We start from the raw sequence: 22,870 nt of genomic DNA, 5'->3' as shown, positions 1-22,870 counted from the left end.
GGGTGTCAGCAGCGGTGGCTGCAGAACAGCGGATTTTCGTGAAACCACAAATTCAGCTGTCTGATAGTTCCTCTGGAAGTTTTGTCTCAGAGGAGTACCCGGCTGAGTGAGGTGTCAGTCTGTCTGTACTGGGGGGTGCCTCCCAGTTAGGCTGCTCTGGGGTCAGGGACCCACTTTAGGAGGCAGTCTGTCCGTTCTCAGATCTCCAGCTGCGTGGTGGGAGAACCACTACTCTCTTCAAAGCTTAAACAGAGATGCAGAAATCACCCGTCTTCTGTGTCACTCAGGCTGGGAGCTGTAGACCGGAGCTGTTCCTATTTGGCCATCTTGGCTCCACCCCCCGGGAGCTCAATCACTGTTATGCAAAAATCTAAATTAACCTAATAGGGTTGTTCAGCTCTGACTGGTTGCTTTGCTACATATATTGCTACAGAACTTTCCACCTCTGAATAAAAGATGGAAAGAAATAATTTTAAAGTATCCAATAAAAATACACATAGTAAACTTACGAGGTGCCAGACACCTCTCTACGTATGTGTCAGCCCAGCAACCTCCAAGGCAGGTACTATCCTGTTCATGATGGGAAACAGAGGATCTGGGGCTTTATAAACATGCCCACAGTCTGTGGCTTGTGAGTGGCACAACAGGACTTTAAGCCAGGCTGTCTGGCAAGACTCCTTGCTCTGAAGCCCTGTGCCCACTGCTTGTGCTCTGGCACTTCACCACTCCTTGTCTTTGTATCATTTTTTGGAAGTGGCTGCTGGGCTGTTCTCGGCACCACCTAGCTCCTGAGGTCCCATCCTGCCCTCCCATGTGCTGTCACTTAGACATCTTCATTTCCCCATCTACAACGTGAAGGGTTGGGATTCCTGTAACTGGAGAACTAGCAGAGCCCATCAACAGCATTGGGCTCTGCTAGTTCTTGGAAGCACTTGGAAGATTACACAAATGCTAGGCATAAATTAAATGTCAATAAACACACATGGCAAAAGGACTCGCAAAGTCAAGTCAGTGTCTTAGTCCATTTGCATTGCTATAAAGGAATACCTCAGGCTGGGTAATTTATAAAGACAAGAGGTTGATTTGGCTTATGTTTCTGGAGGCTGTACAATAAGCGTGGTGCTAGCATTCACTTCTGGGAAGGGCTTCAGGGAGCTTTTACTTATGGTGGAACGCAAAGGGGGAGCAGGTATGACACATGTGAGAGAGAGGAGATGCTAGGCTCTTTTTAACAACCAGATATCCCATGAACTTATTACCAAGGTGGGGTGGGGGGGTGGGAGGGGACACCAAGCCATTCGTGAGGGATCTGTCTCCATAACCCAAACACCTCCCACCAAGCCCCACCTCCAACACTGGTAATCACATTTCAACATTAGATTTGGAGGAGACAAATATCCAAACTCTGCCAGTCAGTTTGTCATGGGTACCAGTCTGCCATCGTTAACTGATTCCTAATCATGACTTTCGGAAGATAAAGTGGCAAGGAACACAAACTTGAATGAGATAGCAGATTCTTGCAGTAATCCAAATCCTTGGGCCACATGAATTTTAAATATGACCGTTAGAAATAGTTTGCCTCATTCATTCTTGCAATAAATTATTCCTGAGCAAATTTTATATGGCAGACACTAGTCTAGAGGCTGGGGACACCCTGGTGAACAGGACAGTTTCTACTCCCACAGAACTTACTAATGCAATTAGTATCCAGTTGTGATAAATGCCACAAAGGAGACGTATAGAATGAAAGAGAGCATATACCCAGAGGACCTGGGTAGTGTGGGGGTGGGGGCAGGGGGGCGGTTAGGAAAGGCTTCCTGAAGGAAGTGATGCCTAAGTGGAGATCTTAAGGATATGGAGGACTTAACTAAGTGAGGAAGGGGTGGAGGGTGGTATTGGTGGTACAGAGTCTACTTAGCACATGAGGCCTTTGGGATAGGAGCAAGGAGCATTGGAGAGCCTGAAGGAAGGTGTGTGTGACTGGTGTGTGGAGAGTGGGAGGAACAGGCAGCGAGACTGGTAAGGTAGATCATGCTATCCATGTACTCCACAATGGGATTTTGTAAGCCCATTTGGAATTCAGGAAGTATGGAAGGGCAGTCAGCATGCTTCTAGAAGCCCCAGCTGTAGAACTCAAACATGCTGGCCAATTATGTGGGCTCATCTGCACAAAGCACACTTCTACATTTATAGTCCTAGATAGATGTGAAGTTCTCATTGTCCATCTACAAATGCTCACATTGTACCAACCATTTAATTATAGTAAGAAAAACCAGCCAGGTTGGTCAGTTGAATGAGGCAAGCAGTTGAAATGATACATCTCCACCATTGCACCTGGCAGAATCATCTGATCCCCAACTTGAGAATTAAGCAATCATATCAGAGCCTCCTACTGCCACTACCACTGTCAGCTTTCTGTCCCAGTCTCAGAAAGGTAAAACCAGTAGAGCAGGTACACGTACACCCAGCATTCAATAAAACAAACCCCAAACACCTCACCTTGAAACCTCTAGCTTCTGCCTTTGTCCCCTTTGCAATCAGTCAAAATGAATTCATTCTCACATGGAAAGTAATGCTTCAAGAAACACCCCTTCTTGCATTCAGCAGATAATCTGTAAACGATTTTTTCACAGAATTCCCATGTGCTTTTATAAATAGTGAAACCCCTCTATGCTTCAGTAAGAAAAGCATATTTTCATTTTACAGCTGAGGACAGGAGCCTGTTAAAGGTCCAGTGGGAGAAGGGACTGGGGAGGGCTCCTGACTGTCATTATGTTGTGAAACTCATTCATCCTTGAGGCTTCTCATAAATATGACCAGAGGAACCGCCCACATTACTCACTCTGGGTTTTTAATACCAATGTTTGATTGAGGCTTTCTTCCCTTCCTCCTACATTATTCCTTCAGAAGATTTTTAGAAACTGGAGGTTAAGGATTCAGCTGGGAGAATGCCCTTATGTCTTCTCAGACTGGATACCCCTAAGCTGGAGTCTGTTCCTGAGATAGCCTTTTGGTATGAAGAGAAAATGATATGATTACAAGACTGTACCCTTCCCTCCTACCTCCACCGCCCACTTTCAAATACTCCATTGTTAACACTGTACACTTCCAAAAGTAAAGCGAACATAGGGGAAACAACCTTTTCTCAAAAAGTGTGCTAGTCTCCCTTCAAATGTATTCTGTGATTTCCGATAAATCAACTCCCCCAAAATAATCCACTAGAAATCACTCCGACCCCCACATTCTAGCCTTTGGAACCAAAAGGTCTTATCTAGCATATGTGGTATCACTGGAATTGTCACTTTGAAAAGATTAGTCTTATCCTCTATAAACATATGAGGCCCAGGATGGAGAAGTGGTTAGGAACACAGATGCTGAGGTCAGACTTCCCAGGCTCTGCCATTTACTAGCTGTGTGATAGGCAAGTTTCTTAACTTCTTTATGACTTAGTTTGCCCACCTGTAAAATGGAGATAGCAGGTGGTGAGGAGAAATGGGATAATGCAGCAAAAATGTGTAACAAAGAGGAAACCCTCCATAAATGGTAACTATGATTATTGTTCCCCTAGTAGAAGTTGCCCCTGGAGGGCATGTCCTACACTTAGAAAAAGGCAGATCCCTGGAGCATATTCCCTGCTCCCACTTCCTAGAGCCCTAACAAGTAGTATCTCTGCAAATACTTTGTCATAAGCTCTTTCTGTTTGTTTTTAAGACAAAGAGGCTTGAAATGAGACAAAGGAAAAACAACTACCAGAATTGCAAAGTTAACATTTTTATTGAACTGAAATTGGTGTAGAACAGGGGCCACCACAGCTGCTGAGCTCAGTAACAACTGAAAAGCCCCTGTGACATTTTACCTTCGAGAGTCCTAACACGGTTTGAGTGGAACAGCTGAGAAACAGCATATATATAATTTAACACCTCAAAATAGTTTGAAATGAGCCTCACAGCCTTGTTCAATCTTCAGGTTACAAATAACATTGATAGCATCTTCTGTGGCCTTCAGTTAGTAGTGCCAGTTAATATTGTTTCTGAAAACTTTCCTCTCAAAGTGCTGGCTATAATTTTTTCTCCATCCAGTACACATAAGAAAAGGATTTAGTAACACTTGGGCAAGTAATAAACTGTAGAACTTTAAAAGTAGTAAAGGCATATACCAAGCATACGTGACTCCACACATTGTCAAAAAGGCAGTGAACTGGCTAACGAGTTTCTGCCAAGTTTCAGAAGCAAAGAATCCACTAATGAAAAGGGTAAGGCATCCAAGCAGAGTGTCTGAACTGATGGACCATTTTTGTCTAAAACTAATTTCAACATCTTCCAATATGCAAGCAGGCATTTGTTTTACATAATAAGGTGAAACACTTTATAAGAGAAAACTCCTATAAAGCTTATAAGATCAATCAGAAAAAATTAATACTGAATTTTTATAATCAATGCATGGAGCAATGATATAAACTGACCATAACAATTTTGTGAGAACAAGTATAAAACATCCATTACTACCTTAAAGAGTTGAAAGTTAACCCCTCTAAAGTATTCAAAGTGGAACAAATAACAAGGTAGGAAATGCAATACCTATGTATTTTAAAAAGCCCACATCTAGTTAATGTTCTCTTAGTTTGTTTTAAATCAGTTGTTCATCCAATCTGGAGTTGATTTAAGGATGTTGGTAAAAATCTTCAAAAGTCCTTCAAATCATTTTAGATGAAATGTGATCGAAAAAACTATACAACTCTAATCTTGCTATTTTTTACACCATCCTTCCAAAAAAGAAAAGAAAAAAAAAAACTAGATAAATTCTTCCACCAGAGCAACTGACATTAATTGGCCACTATTCCTGTAGTATTCATTTGTAAGAATCTAAAAGTCTTGCAGTAGGGGATGAAAAATGATTATAAATTTTTTAATAGGCTCATGCCTCATCTTCAAAAGGGATGAAACTTGGATAATAGCAGATTCAGAGATTTATAATTTTCAAATTTACAACTAATAGACAGACACACTTTTGCAAGGATCTGTCTAACACACACAACTAACATCTAAATTAAGGCTTTTACTGGTATGTAATCAGGTCTAAGGGTATGCAATGCTGGATTTCCATTTAGCATCTCCAGCTTTCATTGTTACCCAACTTGTAAACCAGAAGATGTGCTGATGTACAGGGTAGGAGCTCCAATGACTAACCATTCACCAACTGGAAGGCTTGTTCGTAAACAGGTTCTGAAATAAGAGTTGGCAGTGAAACAACTGAGGATGTGCCTCAGATCATGCAAAGGGGAGAAGTGATTTGCACCTGCTGACATGATGGACATTAAAAAAAAAAAAAAAGCCAATAGTTGACCTTCCGTTCAAGATTTCAAGATTTACAGACCTAAAAGTTTAGAACTACATCCAAGCCAATGGTTCTCATACTTTAGCTTGCAAAAAGTCACCTACAGGAAACCTGTGAAAATGCAGATACTTGGGCCCTATACCTAGAGATTCTAACTCAGGTGATCCAAGTGGTCCAAGCACCTTTTGCTTTTGAGAAACCTTGCTCATAGCAAATAGCAGCACACAGTCTTTGATTAAAAGGCCAAGATGTCCAAGAAATAACACCAATGAGTTCATTACCTATAGACAAACCACTCAGGAGACTCTATCATCATAATAATATGATGCCTGAATTTATCCCCAATTAAGTTTCCCTTTCCTTTTTTCAATTAAAAAGTTTGAAATAAATTAACGTTTAATAATGATTGTACCAATTCTGAGGTAAAAAAAGAGCACCAGGGATCTCAATGCTAAAAGAAACAGAATTCCTTAGGAGGTCCATGCTACATAGAAATAAAATTTCTGCAGTAATGTTATAAAGTTGTAGTGCAAAAGGGTCTTGTTTCAGTCTTTTTGTATAGTCTGTATACTTCTGTATACATTTAGTATATTATCTAATCTTTCCAGTTAAGGTTTTAGAACTCCAAAGAGAAAAGTTAATCTACATGCTCTCTCAAGTTTTCTACATAACCAACATTTTTCTGGGTTACAGTGATACACGACAAAGTTATTTATTTATTTTTCTGGATGCTGGAGACAAACATCTTTATTAAAGACACTACCAAAATTTTGGCAAACATTTCAAGACAGATTTGTAAACATAATGCTTCCCTTTTCAACTGGCAGCACTTTGAAAAGACAATACAATAAGACAATACAACTTGAATCAACATTAGTTCAAAATCCTTATATTTTTGACCACATAACTTATGTTCCCACATGATAAAACAAGTGACAGTTTAAATCAATGTCAACAGATAAACTCCATGAAATGAAAGTTTGTGCTGTTTGATGAATCACAGTATGTTATGGTTAAATATATCCACTCTTTTTTATATTCCTGGCACCAGGATGAAAAAAAAAATCTTTAAATATACATCTTATGTAGGTAATAGCTTCTTTGCATATCTCTCTTCAAAAAATACTTTATAGCAGTATATAAATAGGTTACCTACACATTTAATTTTATAAGTTTGTCCCAAAACTATAGATCTGTTTCATTTTCATGACATATCAATTTTTGCCCAACATTAATAAAGCTGACAAACTCGTTGAAATGGAAATGCTTTTGTCTTCCACAACAAAAGTAGCAATTTGATAGAAAAAAAAAAAAAAAAACAAAAACACCCTACAGTAACACTCGTCAGTTGTTTAACCTGAGCGTTTGGCCTACTAGGAGTAGCAGCTTTTTTTCCTTCATGCACGCTCACATCCACACCACCTCTGCACACATACAGATCGAGCACACACTTCCAGATGCTGGTAGGCCACAGTATGCTTCCCATTGCTCTAATCAAGTGGGAAGCAGTGTAGCTAATGATTAACCACACTATGTACACAACTAGCAAACACCTTAAGGCAATCATTGCAATGGGGGGTTAACTTGCAGGGCGGATTTAATGTTCTAGATCAAGTCAGCCTGTATATACATATGTGTATGTGAATCTATATACATACACCTTTCTATTTTTTAACCCTCCAAGACAATGTTTATTTTTTTAATTTTGTGCAAATTTCTAAATATTCTACCATTTAAGGCAAAGAGTTTGCATTAAGAAAGGTCAGAAAATAGGCTTACATTTATCCAAAAGCATTTCACCTTGCACATTACTGTTGTTGTTTTTTAAACACATACAACTTTTAAGTGTGGACACTGGATCCCCAATATCTAAAAAATCATTTCTAATAACAAACACAAGTTTTTGAGGAAAAAAAACTGATTTGAAATATAGACAATGGATCCCCAATACCTAAAAAAATTATTTCTGTTAACAAACACAAGTCTTGGGGGAGGGATGGTGGGGAGGACCAGAAAGAGCAGCTTTGAAATGCAGGGAAGCAAAGTAAAATGGAAAAGAAAAAGTAACTCAAGTTTACTAATACTGAAACTTTCAAAAGCCAAAGTTTCACCTTTTTAGAATCTAGAGCAACTCATTTGGAATTTTAAATAAATAAGCTTAAGTTTATTCACATCTTCTGGTCCAAGCAGAGTTCTAGGGCCATGACTCTGCTTGCTGTTGGTCAAATTCACCTATTAGCCTTTTGATGTGAGCCAGCTTGTTATGAAGATATTCACATCTGTATTTTTCTTCATGGTAATTGGGACTAGACTGCAGATGAAAAAAAAAAGGGAGGAATGAGGTTGTAGAATTTACAACATTTTTCAACCACAGGTCAGAAAATCAACAGTGATGATACCTACCTGCTTTATCTTCTGATATTCTTGTAAGACTTCTTCATGAACATTCTATAAAATTAAATATTAGAAATCAGAAGAGAACAACTTCTTTTGTGTGTGGCAATACAAATAGCTAACATGCATTCAGCAAGAGTATAGGAAATATTGACTGTGGGAATGTAACTTGAAACAATCTTTATGGAAGGCAATGTGGCAACAGCTATCAAAATAGTAAATGCAAAATTGACTCAGCAATTCTACTTATCCTATGGACATACTTGCTCCCCACTGAATGACACATATACAAGATTATTCACTGTAGCGCTGTTTGTAAAGCAAAAGACAGTAAACAAAATTGAAATGTCCATCAATCTACACAAAGGATACTAAGAGGCCATTAAAACATGCAAAAGTGTTTTATGTACCAATATAAAAAAATTCTCTAAGATGCATTATATTGTTTAGTGAAAAAAGCAAAGTGCTGAACAATATGGACGGCTTGATACCATTTGTTTAAAAGAGAAAAACAGAACAGTATTCTAAGAATTTCATTACTTGTAAGATGCTCATTTCTCCCCATTTTAATGAAACAGTACAAATAATAATATATCATAATTTAAGTTATTGGGCATAAAACAATGGTGTATCTTACAAATGAAGAAATCTTAGATTCAATTAATTATGGTATATATGTTGAAATTACTTGTGTAGATATGTACATACATTTTATACCATGTGTACATACATGCACATCACACATAAACACGCTTCGAAAGAATACACTGGAAACCAGTAACAGTGATTTTCTGTGGGGATTGGTCGGTGGGGGAGGGGGTCAGGTGCCTGGGGGAGACAACAGCCTGATGTATGTACCAAGTACCGGCATGGATCCAGGCACTTTACTGTGCCTACTTATGTTTATTCCTCATAACTCAATGACTATCCCATTTTATGGATGGGGAATTCAAGGCAAAGAGGCATTAAGTAACTTGCCCAAGGCCACACAAATATTAACCGCTCCTAACCAAGTAATCCTTGGAGTTATATTCTAGTTTCAGTACAATTATATACATTGATAAATGACTATATATATATAAAAAAAATAAACCCCAAACCACCATATCACCAACCTCTTGCACCTCTGAACACCGATTCTTCTGGCAGTCTCCTATAACTCTCCCCAGATTGTTGAAAAAGATTAAGGCCCTCTAGTAGAAGACATAATGAATCTCGAGGACACAAATGCTCTCAGGCTGTTTCCTGTTGTGGGAAAACTCATCCATTGTCTCACGTAGGTTCCAGCCAGAACACTGGTAGTGGGCTGGGACAGAGGCACCACTATACCACCTGTGTCCGTGAAGTGTGACAAAGTTATCTAGCCCACACAGGAGGGAAATACTCATTTCTATCAATCCCTTTGCTAAGAACTACAAAAAATAATCAGGAGACAGGTCAGGCATCTCCTGCTCTTTGTCAGCTGTAGTCATATTACCACTTCAAGTAGGAAAGTGAAAACAGAGTAAGACTGGTTAACAAAGATCAGTCTTTGTAGCCAGAAGCAGCAGACTTCTTTACTTAAACCCCAAATCTCTGTGTATTAAGCCCTCTTTATTTCCTATGTCTGTATCTTCCCTATTCTATCTCAGATTGAGGTTTAAAGAAAAATACTTGAAATAGCACTGTTTTGGGATAGCACCAGACCTATGAGCTGTAGTCTAAGTTGGCAGTGTAATTAATCAAATATTTAGCTGAATCTCAAGATCCAACTTTTTTCCTATTTAGTTGTGTTTGGTATTTTTCTCAATATGTGATATGTTATAGTGGCACAAGGTTTTCTTCCACTGGTAGAAATACAGGTTGACTATGTTAATTTATTTTCAAGAACTATTTCAAATATTTAGTTTCCTAAAGCAGCAGCGAGGCTGGTCTGCAAGAGTACTTACTCTAAAGGCCACTGTAATGGCTGAGGTTGAGCAGGGCAGGGAAAGAAAGAAGGTAAAATATGAAAGTCAGTCCATCTAGTTACAAATCCATTTACCTGATACTCTTTTGAGCCTGGAGAAAGGCGCTTTCTTTGTGCATCTAGTTTGATAAATCTTCTAGCTACAGTCTCCATCCTGGCATGCAAAGCTCTGTACTCATCATACTCTGCATTGAAGTCATCCTTATAATTCTGGCGTTGCTCATAGGAGACGATAGCGATATATTTTCTAATAAGAAAAAAGATAAATGGAGAGTAGCTACCCAATAAACGTGACTGCACAAGTCTGAGATTTAAACCAAATATTTAGAGATTAGATCCATGCATGTGTCACTAATATTTAATGCCACTCTGCCACTGGTTGGCTGCCAGGTCACTCCTCCAAACATCTTCCAGGTAAAATTATCACACAGAGTTTGAGAGCTTCAACGAAGGAGAGTAAATGTGGTAAAGACATGGTGGCAATGGAACTAAAATGCAACTAAGTAAAAAGAAAACAGTATTTACACAGATCTAGTTTCCTGAACCTTTCTCTATCCAAGATAATTCACTACCACACTAATGGTGAATGCTAACCCATCTGTTACAAGTCACAGAGAGACAGAAAGACTCAATGGGCAACGTGAAACCAGGAGAATGTCACGCAGTCACTGAGTGCTGAAGGTCAAAGCTCTCTCTGGACCTACTGCTTTATGAGAGGCAGTCTGTTGCTTGGCCTTTCAGACATGCTTCCAGCAGACATCTTCAACAAAGTGCCTCAGGCTTGCTTCCTCTATCCCTTTCCTCATATTTCTGACCAAGCAAATATATGAAATACAAAAGGGAAATTACCAACCATTCTGTAAAATGAGGGTTAGACCAAAAAAAGGCATATTTCTCTAGTTCTTTTCAAACATTTAAATGTCATACTATGTTGAACAAAAGCCAGTGTTGTACTATTAGTCCAACTTACTTTCTTAATAAAATACCATAAATCTGTGTTTTACTTTGGGATGTGAATTACTCTTAACTATAGACATTTTTTAAAATAAATTAAAAAACATTTTATTATTAAATTTGAATTATATTTTTTTTTTTTTTTTTTTTTTTTTTGTGCCACCTCTACCTCCTGGGATCAACCGATTCTCGTGCCTCAGCCTCCTGAGTAGCTGGGATTACAGGTACATGCCACCATGCCCGGCTAATTTTTGTATTTTTAGTAGAGACAGGGTTTCGTCATGTTGCCCAGTCTGGTCTCGAACCCCTGGCCCCAAGTGATCCACCCGCCTCGGCCTCCCAAAGTGCTAGGATTATAGGCATGAGCCACTGCGCCTGGCCTATTACAGTATTACTTATTTGTAGATCTGGGAACTGGGATCACATAAGGAACTGGCCTGGTTCTTTGCACTCTGTGTTCCTGTCATTAATGCAAAATTCCCTTGAGTTTTTGAAATAAAAATTGAGATTTCAAAGCAATTTCAGGCAGGTGGCAGGAGCTTCAGGATGCCCCTTGGGAGTACACATATATTCTTCACTGCCATAAAATCTTGGAGTTCAGTCCTCTCCAAATGGTCTTATATAAGCCCATCAGTTTGTTTAAATTACTAATATCACAGATGCCTAGCAGGAAATGTGAGAAAAGTGATGCAGTGAGCAAACTTAGTGTCCTCATTAATATTTTTATTCATGCTGAGTTAGACAGTGTAGAGGTTTAATTTTCTAAGTGTAATTGAGACAGTGATAGTCTGCTGATGTAAAGCTGCCCTCCTGGTGTCTTAGCTATAAAAGGTACACTGCCAGCCAGGCAGTGAAGCAGTCCTTCCTGGGCATGGGCTGTATTGACTGTACACCAGAGGGAGCCCCGGGGTAGAAAGAGGTCCCTGGGGATAAGCATATATCAGCAGCAGAGCTAAACAGATCTTGAAACTTAGACTTAATTTGTTATATATTTATCATGCTTTCTCAAAATCACACCTTCAGTATTTTATTTAATAATTTCCTTAGGGAAATTATTCAATGACCACAATGGTGTGGTCAACAACTGTGTTGCTATTATAGAAGAGATTATTTGGTTACACTGGCATTTTTAAGAAAAAAGTTTCCCTACTTTTACGAAAAATTGTTGTAGTTCTACAGTTGGCTGTTTATGTGGTGATGGAAAAAATTTTAAACAGTTTTGATAGCTTAACTACAAGTATTCTTATTACATAAAAATTAGAAATATTTTGGTTAAGTATGAATTATTCAAAGGTTGATAATTTAGGTTTTTTTAAAATTATTATTATTTTTTTGAGACGGAGTCTCGCTCTGTCGCCCAGGCTGGAGTGCAGTGGCACCATCTTGGCTCACTGCAAGCTCCGCCTCCCGGGTTCACACCATTCTCCTGCCTCAGCCTCCTGAGGAGCTAGGACCACAGGCACCCGCCACCACGCCCGACTAATTTTTTGTATTTTTAGTAGAGACGGGGTTTCACCATGTTAGCCAGGATGGTCTTGATCTCCTGGCCTCGTGATCCGCCCACCTCGGCCTCCCAAAGTGCTGGGATTACAGGCATGAGCCACCGCGCCCGGCCTCGATCATTTAGGTTTTATAGTATATCCCTTTAGTTTTCTTATGAGGCAACTTAAAGTTCTGTAGTTTTGGTAATTTTTCTGAAAATCCATGCTTTTTCACTTTTTAGAAAATTTGCTATGTCTATATAAGACTAGTTTTTGGTTAATATAAATTGCATTTATTTAAATAAATTAAGCAAACAATCACATAGTACTAGAAACATGACAAACATACAGAAATGCACTGAGGCAGATCCAGGAACCATCCTTAGATAAGTAACCTGAAAAAACCTTTTAAATATGGAATTATGGCCAGGCTCACACCTGTAATCCTAGCACTTTGTGAAGCTTGAGGTGGGTGCATCACCTGAGGTCAGGAGTTCGAGACTAGCCTGGCCAATATGGTGAAACCCCATCTCTACTAAAAATACAAAAAATTACCCATCTCTACTAAAAATACAAAAAATTACCCGGACGTGGTAGTGGGCGCCTGTAATCCCAGCTACTTGGGAGGCTCCGCTTGAACCCTGGAGGTGGAGGCTGCAGTGAGCTGAGGTCACACCATTGCACTCCAGCCTGGGCAACAAGAGTGAAATTCCATCTCAAAAACAAAAAAAGGGGGATTTACTAATGAACTTGGCAAAACACAACAGCCTTGAATCCATGGGGAAAGTTAAACATTGTTTTTTAGTTTCCCCACATGATTTTGTCATATATAATAAGTATATGTCACTATTATAAAAAGGAATTCAAAATCAAAAAAGAACAAGAGCACTGCAATGGCAGTTGTTACTCAAGGGGGCTGACATTTAAAGACTTCTAAGGAGAAGTGGTTTGCAGTTAAAGAGGTGAACTCCCTCGGCAGCAGAGCCAGAGGCTGTCCTGGAAGCCTGGCTGCAGACAACTGACCCTTCCTGGGCCAACTAAGTGGTAGGTGATAGCTGCCTTTCAAGGCCCTCCTAGAGAACTCTAAAACCATACACTACCTCAGATGAGAGGGTACTCAGCAAGGTTTCTCAAGTTCCTGTTAGTTAAGAGATGATAACCAGCATTATGGTTTCATACTGTATCATTCCCCAATAAGTATATCTTTCACACTACTGTTAAGCAGAAGTAACACATTTTAAATCTAAAATGATCTTTACTCTGGAAATGAAAAGGGCTAAACAGCATAGTTTAACATTGTCCACCATGAGATGCTACTAATAGAAAAAAAGTGTTCAGACAGCCCAGATTCCATTTTCCCTTTTACATTCTAGCTATTTTGCACATTTGTTCATTTTCAAAGCTATCCAAAGTCAGATTTGTTTGCTCTTTCCCTCTCCATTTTTCCAGGCTCTTGCAACTTAATTATTTTCTTCTTCCAGAGACCTTTTATTCTGTAAAAAAGCTAGAATTATGTATCCAAGTTATAATTTCTGTGATAACCAGTTACAAAAATGTCCCTAGCTCAGCATTTAGCAACTTGTTGTCACAACAAGAAAACATTATAACCATTACTAAATTGAAATGATCAGATTTTACTCTTCTCTCCTCTAAAAATTAATTTGAGGGCAGAACTTAAATAAAAATCAATCTATCTTTACCCTTTGTATTATTAGGTACAGAGGTTCAAGCACTTTGTCAGCAATAAACCATCCCTTTGGGGGACCCAAGTAAATGACTGTGCATTGATAGACTGTCAGCTTTGAAGAGTCAGATTCCTAAAATCTTTCATAATCAAATGCTTAGCCTGGCCCCGGAACAAAGGACAGGCTTCTCTATACTTAAAGGCCAACGAATACAGCTCAGAGCGGGGGGAGGCACAACCTGCTCATGCAGACAAGGGTAGATTTGGGACAAGCAGGCTAAATGGCAGCCTTTCAATTGCAGGGGTGGCTCCAGGACTCTATTTCTGGAACTTCTTACTTTTCTGATTTGCAAATTATGGGAAAAGAATTTGCAAACTTTCTAAAATTAAGCCGCTCTCTCCATTGGCAGACATATGAACTTACATCAAATAATCTGGGAGTTCAATTGCTGAAGGTTCCATGGAGGCAATGCAATCCTCTTTAACTCCTACGAAGAAAAAAAACAAAATCAGAGCATTCATCAACCACGAAGGTTATCAAATGTCTGTAATTCTAAAATAGATTAGAAACATCTGGAACACTTTTCCTCAAATTCTATTCTTCCATCTCAATAAGCAACAGTGAGCAAGGAATACAATTGAACACGAACAATAGAGGCCCTATGACCAACGCCAGCAGAACCGACGCCAGGCATTTAAAGCACCCTGGCTACTGCAGTGTCTGCACAATAAAGGAATTCCATCTTAACCCAAGGTCAGTCTTCTATTCTTTCAACAACAGTTGTGGCATCTGCCCAGCAATTCAAAGACTGTGGTGGCAGATGCAGCCAGACAATGGGAGATACAAATTTTACATCAACATCTATTTTTCATGGGATTCAAACAAGGCAGATGAGACAATAGAGTCAGGTAGCAGACTGCTTTGGTCACTGTATTTTTATTGCCTCCCTTTTTTGCATGTAGACAGTGGAATTGGGTAGAAAGTTTTCCCATTGGTTTAAAGTAATTTAAAATAAGGTATTATTGAATGTTGATTTATATTCCTGTAATCTCTAGCACTCATAACACTAAACAGATTTTTTTTAAGGACAAAAGAAGTGCTAAACATTGTGGCTACACAGTGAAAGTATGTAAATCCCTCAGTATGCCATTTGCTTAAATGCACCATGTCCAGAGGATTTGTTTAGATTCTTTATCAGGGTAATTTTTTATCATTCAAAGTAGGGTTAAACTGATAACTCAAACCCTAATCAGGCCCACTGGCAAAACATATAAAAGTGAATGTTAGATGATTTCTCGGTTTAATATTTTAAAGGACAAAGTACCCTAAACAAATATTAATACACAGACTCTGAGTGCATGCTGCTCACCTATAAATTCATGCTTGGGTAAAAGAACATGCTTTTACAGTAGTCTGAGTCTTAAAGAGAAAGGCATCAAGTGCAGGTCACCTGGCTTCCCTTCTGCCACAGATACCAGATAAATTCCAAAAAATGCAGGGGATGTGGGTCTGGAGCTTTCCTAACTTTGTAATTATCCCAACTGGTTCTGAAAGTTACTATATCCTCAGTAAAGAATTCACAGAGACTAAGTCTGCTTCTCCAGGTCTCCAACTCTGAGAACACTTGAAACTCTGATGTAGATCTCAACATACTGAAATCCACTTTTCCTGTCTCTAGCCTTTGACTCAGAAGCACCACCTGAGGGTGGAAAGTGTGGAGAGTGGAGTTTACCCAGTGGCTTATGAACTCTGAACATAGAGTTCTACTTCTTCATTTCTTTTCCTGACCTGACAAATTCAACTACAAGAGTGTTGAGGGAAAAAGCTTAAATCTACCTTTTGTGCCATGACATAGTATTATAGTGATTGAAATATTTAAACAGAAATGCTTTGACATGCAATGTATCCAATCTAGATCAAGAAAAGCACGTATCATATATTCTACAGCGGCTTCTGTGGAAGTAACACTAAAAGAAAATAGAGCTTCTCTCATATGGCAAAGATGGTCAATTAAATCTAAGGATTACAGACTTTCAGAATCATGAGCAAAATACAGAAAGACAACACTCCTTATAACTCTACTCATTAAAGTAGTTTTTCCAAAGCCATATTTTCCTATGGAATTTTGCCTTAGTTATTCTGGTTTTAAAACTGGCAGCAATGCCAAATGGTGAACTTGGATCTTCTATGTGGTGGCATGCAAGGAATTAAGTTTTAGAGGACATATTTTTTAAATAAGAAAAATCTAATTTTGTCAGTTTTTAACACTCAGGACATCTTAGGCAAGCAAGCTTTTTATGAATTAGCTTTTCTTTAGAGGTAAAGCTTTAAGTTTCTTTGGATCTCTAGATATTTAGCATTTAAGCTCCTAAAGCTTGAAATGGTTAATTTTACAAATAACAATTGATGTTAGTTCACTAAAACAGGACTCTCAAAATTGGGGGAAAAACCCCTAAACCTTAAGATCTATTAAGTGAACACTAGCCAACAGCCTTGCAAAAGACAAAGTGTTTTCACTCTAAATAAAGATGATGTTATGAATCTGCAAATGAAATTTTATCTTGGCCTGATTTATTAAAAAGTTGACATTTCCCCTGTGCTAATATTAATTAAAGCAAGGGTGACCCTGTTTCATTGAGAAAGAAAGAAATGAATATTCTTATTGCAAATTGTGTTTAGTTAAATCAGTTCAAGAATGGCATATAATAGGTCATGTTGAGGCTGCACAATATCATAACAGATATGGAAAAGAATGTTAAAGGTCCACCTTCCAAAAGGGAGTCTCAAGTATGACAGTCATTTTCAAATGCCATTCTTATTAATACAGAAACCATGTTTTAACAGTTGGCCAAAGAGATGGAAAACAACTGCTGTAAAATGAAAAAAAAAAAAAAAAAAAAAACAACAACAACAACAACAAAACAACTGCTCAAAAGCACAACACTAAGATTAATAATTAAATGAAACGTCATTTGCTAAAGAAATTACTAATTATAAACTGTATAATTTCAAACTCATGATAGCATGCACTTCTGGTTCACCTAACATGTAGTCAGTACTTTTACAAAGGTAAAATACCTCCACTGGAATTTGGACTGGAGTTATTTAGCTTGGCAGTTTCCTCTTCTCTCTTAAGATCTTCCTCCTTTTCCTCAATAGTCTCAATGTCGTGCTTTTTTATTTGGTCCTTTTCCTTATGTTTTTTAGACTTCTTTTTGGACTTTTTGTGAGACATTGAATGGTTTTCTTCCACAGGCTTTGGACACTTTAGTAGAACTGAACCAGGGGGTAAGGTTTCCAGAGAAGTCCTAGAGGTATATTTGTCTTGCTGGTCCTCATAGATACTATTGTTTTGACTAAAACTGTCAACAGGTAGGTCTTGAGTCCCCCGGCCTTCTGGAGTGCTAGGGGAATTGGAGTTAGAATTTACAATCTGAGGAGGATGTGAGACGGGCAGATAGGTTGAAGGCAGCGGTGGAGGGGTAGGGATGGCAGCAGCCGCAGGGGGCAGCGGGAGGCCTGCAGCAGATTTTTCACTGGTGGGATTCAAATGACCATTTAGTGTTGGTGGTACTCTGTTCGTCAGGTGAGATATTCGGGCTTTTTTATTCATTAAAGGATCAATAAACTCTGAATCCAAAAGCCGTTTCTAGGGGAAGGAAAACGAAAAAAGTGAGCCAGTTTGCACTAAAATTAAATAAATTCAATATATGCATGGCTGGTTAAACAACTAAGTAACCTTACTTACTATTAATTCTTAATATTACTAGGGTTGTAATATTACACGCTTTCTTCATGCTTAAGCAAAAAACAAACAAAAAACCCAAACAAAAACTAAACCAGAACAACAACACAAAACCAAATGTGAAATAAATTTTCATGTTTAATGTCAAAAAGCAGAATCTGGCAAATGTTTCTTGAAGTGCTTACTGAATTCTTTCTAAGCATTACAGCTTTACCCTAAGTTCCAAGAGAGACTATGCTGATTTATGTTGATTGTACCACTCAGGAGAGTATTAAACAGAGGCAGTCACCCTCCATTGCTGGCCATGGTTGACCTAGTTATATTAAATGAGAAGAGAAAGCAATTTGTACCATTTGACTCTGTGAGAACTAACACAGCTAGGTAAAGGGCAATAGCCTGCACTTATTTTAATCTTTAATGGGCTAAAATGCTCCAATTAAGAATATTTTGACTGTCTTTTATCATTCTACCTGTCTTAGAGTGGGAACAGACAGCACTTTCAGAATAGTTTCTCTAATTATCTCTATCACTGTTGAAATGCTATTTTTTTTTTACCCTTACCTATCTCTTTACTAGATTGGAAGATAAGTCTTAATAATTGGTCCATTAAAATTAGGTGGAAGTACTTTAAAAAAAATCATGGTAATAGTAGCCTAATCTGTCAACAACAATAATAGTATTTAAGTTAAAAAGGAAATTTGGATAGTTGAAAACTATAAATTCACATTTATGCTTAAATGTAATGCTGTGGCTTGTATTCTGGCTTGAAAGAAAATAATGGTTAATCAACCCATTACTTTATCTTGTTTTCAATTTAACACCATTTATTTGGCATCTAGTATATAATTTGATCAGAGTAGAAGTAGTTTCATAATAGTTGGCATTAAAAGTGAGACTTCCACAGACATTGTATATATGCAAGGACAGACCTGCTTTTTGTCCTTTTTCTTTTTTGTTCCCCCTCTGTTCCTCACAATAAGTTTCTAATATTTTCTGGTGTGCGAATGGCTGTTTGCCCAGGGCATGCTTAGTGTTCTCCACACATCTGTGGGCTTCTCACTAATTCTTGGGAGTAAGGTCCAGAGAGAGAGAGGGAGGACACTGTGTCAGCAGTACTGGGGTGGGGAGGTCCGTCCCACTGTCTGTCAAAAGCACCCAGAACACCGAGAGAGTTCTGAGTTTGGCTAGTCAGCTGAGAGGCAGGCAGGCTTCACTCTAGTACTGCCTAGGACCTTGTCACCTTTTTCTAGGATGAGCTGAATCTCTTGGGGAAAACTCTAAACTGGAAAAGAATCTGATTGGGAGTACTCTGATAAGGATCCAATTGAAAAGAAAACATGGAAACATGCCATCATTTTTATTTGTTGACTGCAAATCCATTTTCCCCCCAAAATATTCTTCTGGAACATGTTGACAGACAAAATTAAATATCTTCAATTTTCCATAGAATCTGATAATTGTATGGGACTGGGTAAGTCTTTTAGTTAGTGACCAAATTGGAAAGTAGATAATCTTACAACAAAATGTAAACTTTAAAAATGGAAAGCAAGGTAGACATTAAGTACTCTGACAAGCAGTGCTGTGTAGTGGAGAGAGTTCTGGGCTGGAAGCCAAGACCTAAATTCTAGGCTAAGCTCAGCTATAACCAGCTGGCTTTGGGCAGGCAAGCTGTCCAGCTTCTCCGGGTCTCATTTCCTTCACTTATACATCAGAGGACCTGATTAGAGGCCCCTAATGTCTATGTCAGGTCTATAATTCTGTAAATTTATGAAATACCTGAGGAGAAGATACAGCGTCTCTACTAGAACATACAGGAGATTCTGAACGGCTGGTGCCTGCAGCATTCTGAGATGGATTTAGTTTTCTGTAAAGGACACACATGTTATGTGTTAAGGAGATGATTTAAAAATGTTCATGATGGAAAGCTCGCCTTGCTTCTCTTCCCACCTTAACACTAAAATAACGATGACTAAAATAATGACTTATTTCCATAATTTTTAAAGAAACATTTTTTTAAAAGCAAGAAAAAAGAATTCACCTAGAGAGCACTGACTCCAATGACCGTCTGTCTATTTCACTGTATCCAGGCCAGTCTCTTTGAAGCTCTTTAAAAACATAATCCTTTAAGGTATATGAGAGGTCCTTAGGATTCAGATTGGCTACCTGGTATGAGGTATAAAAACAGAGCATTAGGTATTTTTACTATCATCCCCTAACCTAAAACAGGCAACCTTTAGGATTTACACTGAAAATAATTATATCAATTGGCCCCAAAGGGACTGCTAGTTTTGTATTATATACCAGATCTCAATAAATGCCATTAATTTCATTTTGGGAATTAAAGCTTTATATACACAGCTAAATGTTTTTTCCCCTGAATGGCCACTGAATTTTTAATATTTCTAATCAGATAATAAGCCCATATTAGGAAAAAAGTGAAGATTTTAAAAAAATCAATTATTTTAGTCAAAGGAATCCAAAACAGTTGTACAGTAGTCCCCTCCTTATCTTCAAAGGATACATTCAAACACCCCCAGTTGATGCCTAAAAACTCCGATGGTAACGAACCCTATATATACTGTTTTTTTCTTATACATACATACCTGATAGTTTAATTTATAAATTAGACATGGTAAGAGATTAACAACAATAACTACTAATAAAATAGAGCAATTATGCCAACATGCTGGCAACACTACTCTTGCGCTTTGGGGCCATTACTAAGTAAAATAAGGATTACTTGAACACAAGTACTGTGATATTACAACAGTCGATTTGAAAACGGAGATGGCTAGTGACTAATGGGGGACATACAGAGGGTTATCCGATCCACTGCTGTGGTATCACAGTGCATGTGTCCAGGTAACCCTTACTGTACTTAATAATGGCCCAAGATGGCTACTAAGTGACTAATGAGTGGGTAGCATCTACAATGTAAAGCCGAACAAAGGGATGATTCACATCCTGGGCGGGACAGAGCAGGACAATGTGAGGTCTCATCACGTTTCTCAGAACAGCGTGCAACTTAAAACAAAATGTTTACTTCTGAAATTTTCCTTTTAATATTTTTGGATCATGGTTGACCATAGGTAACTGAAACCCCAGAAAGCAAAACCACGGATAAGGACTACTGTATTACCAACATCCTTATTTACTTCTGGGCATTGAGTCCATTACTTTTGAGTCACAATAAAAATCCTTGATCACTTGTATTAAGTAGAAACCAAACAGTGCCCAAATGTTGGGTTACAAACTTTCCTTTAGTCATCAACAAAACACTGTCCTCATAAATAGTATCAATTCTGATAACCTTGTCTGTCTTTCTTTGGATAACCACGCTTGCTCCTTCTATCTGCCAGTTCTCCTGAAGAACCACTTACTCAAAGTCCTTGAAATTCCCCAAACCAATAAATGAAAACATACGCCTAGAGAACCCCCAAATTACTGTTATTAGTCAGCCAGTTTATTCCGAAGTGTAATCTTTTCTTATCCCTTAACTGCAATTCCTAGAGTTTCGAGGCTTAGCCATTAACTAACTACACAAACATATGGGTTCACGTGCCAAACCAAAAGTAATTTTTAAGGCTAGGAGAAAATTACTCTTGCTTATGACTTCCTACTGGAATAGATCATTCTGTGTCTTTTAAAAGTACTATCAAATATGATAGTTTATGCTTCTCACAACTTAGCTGAACACTATTCTAACATTAATGTTGCTATAAAGGAGAAAATAGGTTTATCTTAAAATTCAAATTTGCAAATAAGTTAATATAGGATACAACCAGATTTCTTGAGGTGGAATAAACACAATCCATCCATTTTCTTTTTTCTTTCTTCTTACTCTTTCATTTTTTCAGACAAGGTCTCACTCTGTCACCCAGGGTGGAGTCCAGTGGCAGCAACATGGCTCACTGCAGCCTTGACTTCTTGGGCTCGGGTGGTTCTCCCACCTCAGCCTCCTGAGTAGCTGGGACTACAGGTGGACACCACTATGCCCGGCTAGTTTTTGTATTTTGTATTTTTTGTAGAGATGGGGTTTCGCCATATTGTGTAGGCTGGTCTCAAACTCCTGGGCTCAAGCAATCTTCCCTTGGCCTCCTAAAGTGCTGGGATTATAGGTATGAGCCACTACGCCCCACTGGCAATGCTTCCATTTTCTTTTACCCCCAGCACTACACACATTAACACCCCCACCCCCACAGCAATCTGTTTTCTAGGTTTTTGTAATAGGACATTCTCCTGGTTTCCTCCTCTCTTAGGACCTTTTTTTTTTTTTTTTCTTTTTCCCCAAGACAGAGTCTTGCTCTGTCGCCCAGGCTGGAGCGCAGTGGCATGATCTCAGCTCACTGCAACCTCTGCCTCCCAGATTCAGGCAATTCTCCTGCCTCAGCCTCCTGAGTAGCTGGGATTACAGGCGCCTGCCACCATGCCCGGCTAATTTTTGTATTTTTAGTAGAGACAGAGTTTCACCATGTGTTTCACCATGTTGGCCAGGCTAGTCTCGAATTCCTGACCTCGTGATCCCCCCACCTTGGCCTCCTAAAGCGCTGGGATTACAGGAGTGAGCCACGGCACCTGGCCTAGGACCTTTGTTTTTTAAGTCTCTGTTTCTCAATCCTCTATATGTTGAAATGCTAAAGTACTCAGTGCCTGTTTTCTGCTCTGTTTTCCTCATTCTCTTCATTTCTTCCTAAGATGATTTCATTAAGTTTGAAGACTTTCAATACCCAATATATATGCTGCTAATTCCTAACTTTATAACTCTAGCCCCAACTATCCTCTGACAACCACACCCTTACATATAACTATCTATTGACATCTATCTCCACTTGGATATGTCTAATAGACATCTTCCAAATGGAGTCTATGTAAGACAGAATTCCTGATCCTCTTCTCCCCCTTAATCCTACTTCTTTTCCATCCCTCCCCATCTCAGTCAAAGGCTCAGTATCCATTCAGTTGCTCAGCCAACAACCTAGCTATAATCACAGATTCCGTTCTTCCCTTCATTGTCTCCCTACACCTAACCGTTAGCAAGTCTCATCACAAAATATTAGGCTCTTTAAGCAGTCTCTCTCCTACTCCTGCCCCTTCAAGCCATTCTTGCCGTAGACGTCTCGGTGATCTTATTAAACTTATAAGTCAGATTACATAATATCTTTGTTTAAAACTATAATGAATTCCCATCTCACTCAAAATAAAACCTAAGCTTCTTGACCATGGCCTAAAAAGATTCTCTAGAATTTAACCTCTGCCTCCTCCTTCTGTCTGCTCTGGCCTTCTTTGTCTTCAGCCCACCTACAAGTGCTGACTCATCTTCTTGTCTTTC

At 38.7% G+C, this 22,870-nt stretch overlaps 1 protein-coding gene across 1 annotated transcript in view; it reads right to left on the bottom strand.

Annotated features, from left to right (window-relative positions):
- Positions 1–3,755: 3,755 nt before the first annotated feature.
- ELL2 (elongation factor for RNA polymerase II 2) overlaps positions 3,756–22,870 on the bottom strand; it is a 79,722-nt gene continuing 60,607 nt past the window's right edge. The window contains exons 6-12 of the mRNA XM_032156792.2: positions 19,580–19,704; positions 19,318–19,405; positions 16,875–17,445; positions 14,220–14,283; positions 9,752–9,923; positions 7,738–7,782; positions 3,756–7,645 (exon numbers count right to left, since the gene is read on the bottom strand). Coding sequence (XP_032012683.1) covers positions 7,529–7,645; positions 7,738–7,782; positions 9,752–9,923; positions 14,220–14,283; positions 16,875–17,445; positions 19,318–19,405; positions 19,580–19,704 — 1,182 coding nt within the window. The 3' untranslated portion in view covers positions 3,756–7,528. The remainder of the gene's footprint in view (positions 7,646–7,737; positions 7,783–9,751; positions 9,924–14,219; positions 14,284–16,874; positions 17,446–19,317; positions 19,406–19,579; positions 19,705–22,870) is intronic.

This window comes from Hylobates moloch, unplaced genomic scaffold (assembly GCF_009828535.3).
Source record: "Hylobates moloch isolate HMO894 unplaced genomic scaffold, HMol_V3 SCAFFOLD_6, whole genome shotgun sequence".
Taxonomy (NCBI): Eukaryota; Metazoa; Chordata; class Mammalia; order Primates; family Hylobatidae; genus Hylobates; species Hylobates moloch.
The sequence above is the reverse complement of the archived record's forward strand: the minus strand, read 5'-3'. Positions and strand labels throughout refer to the sequence as shown.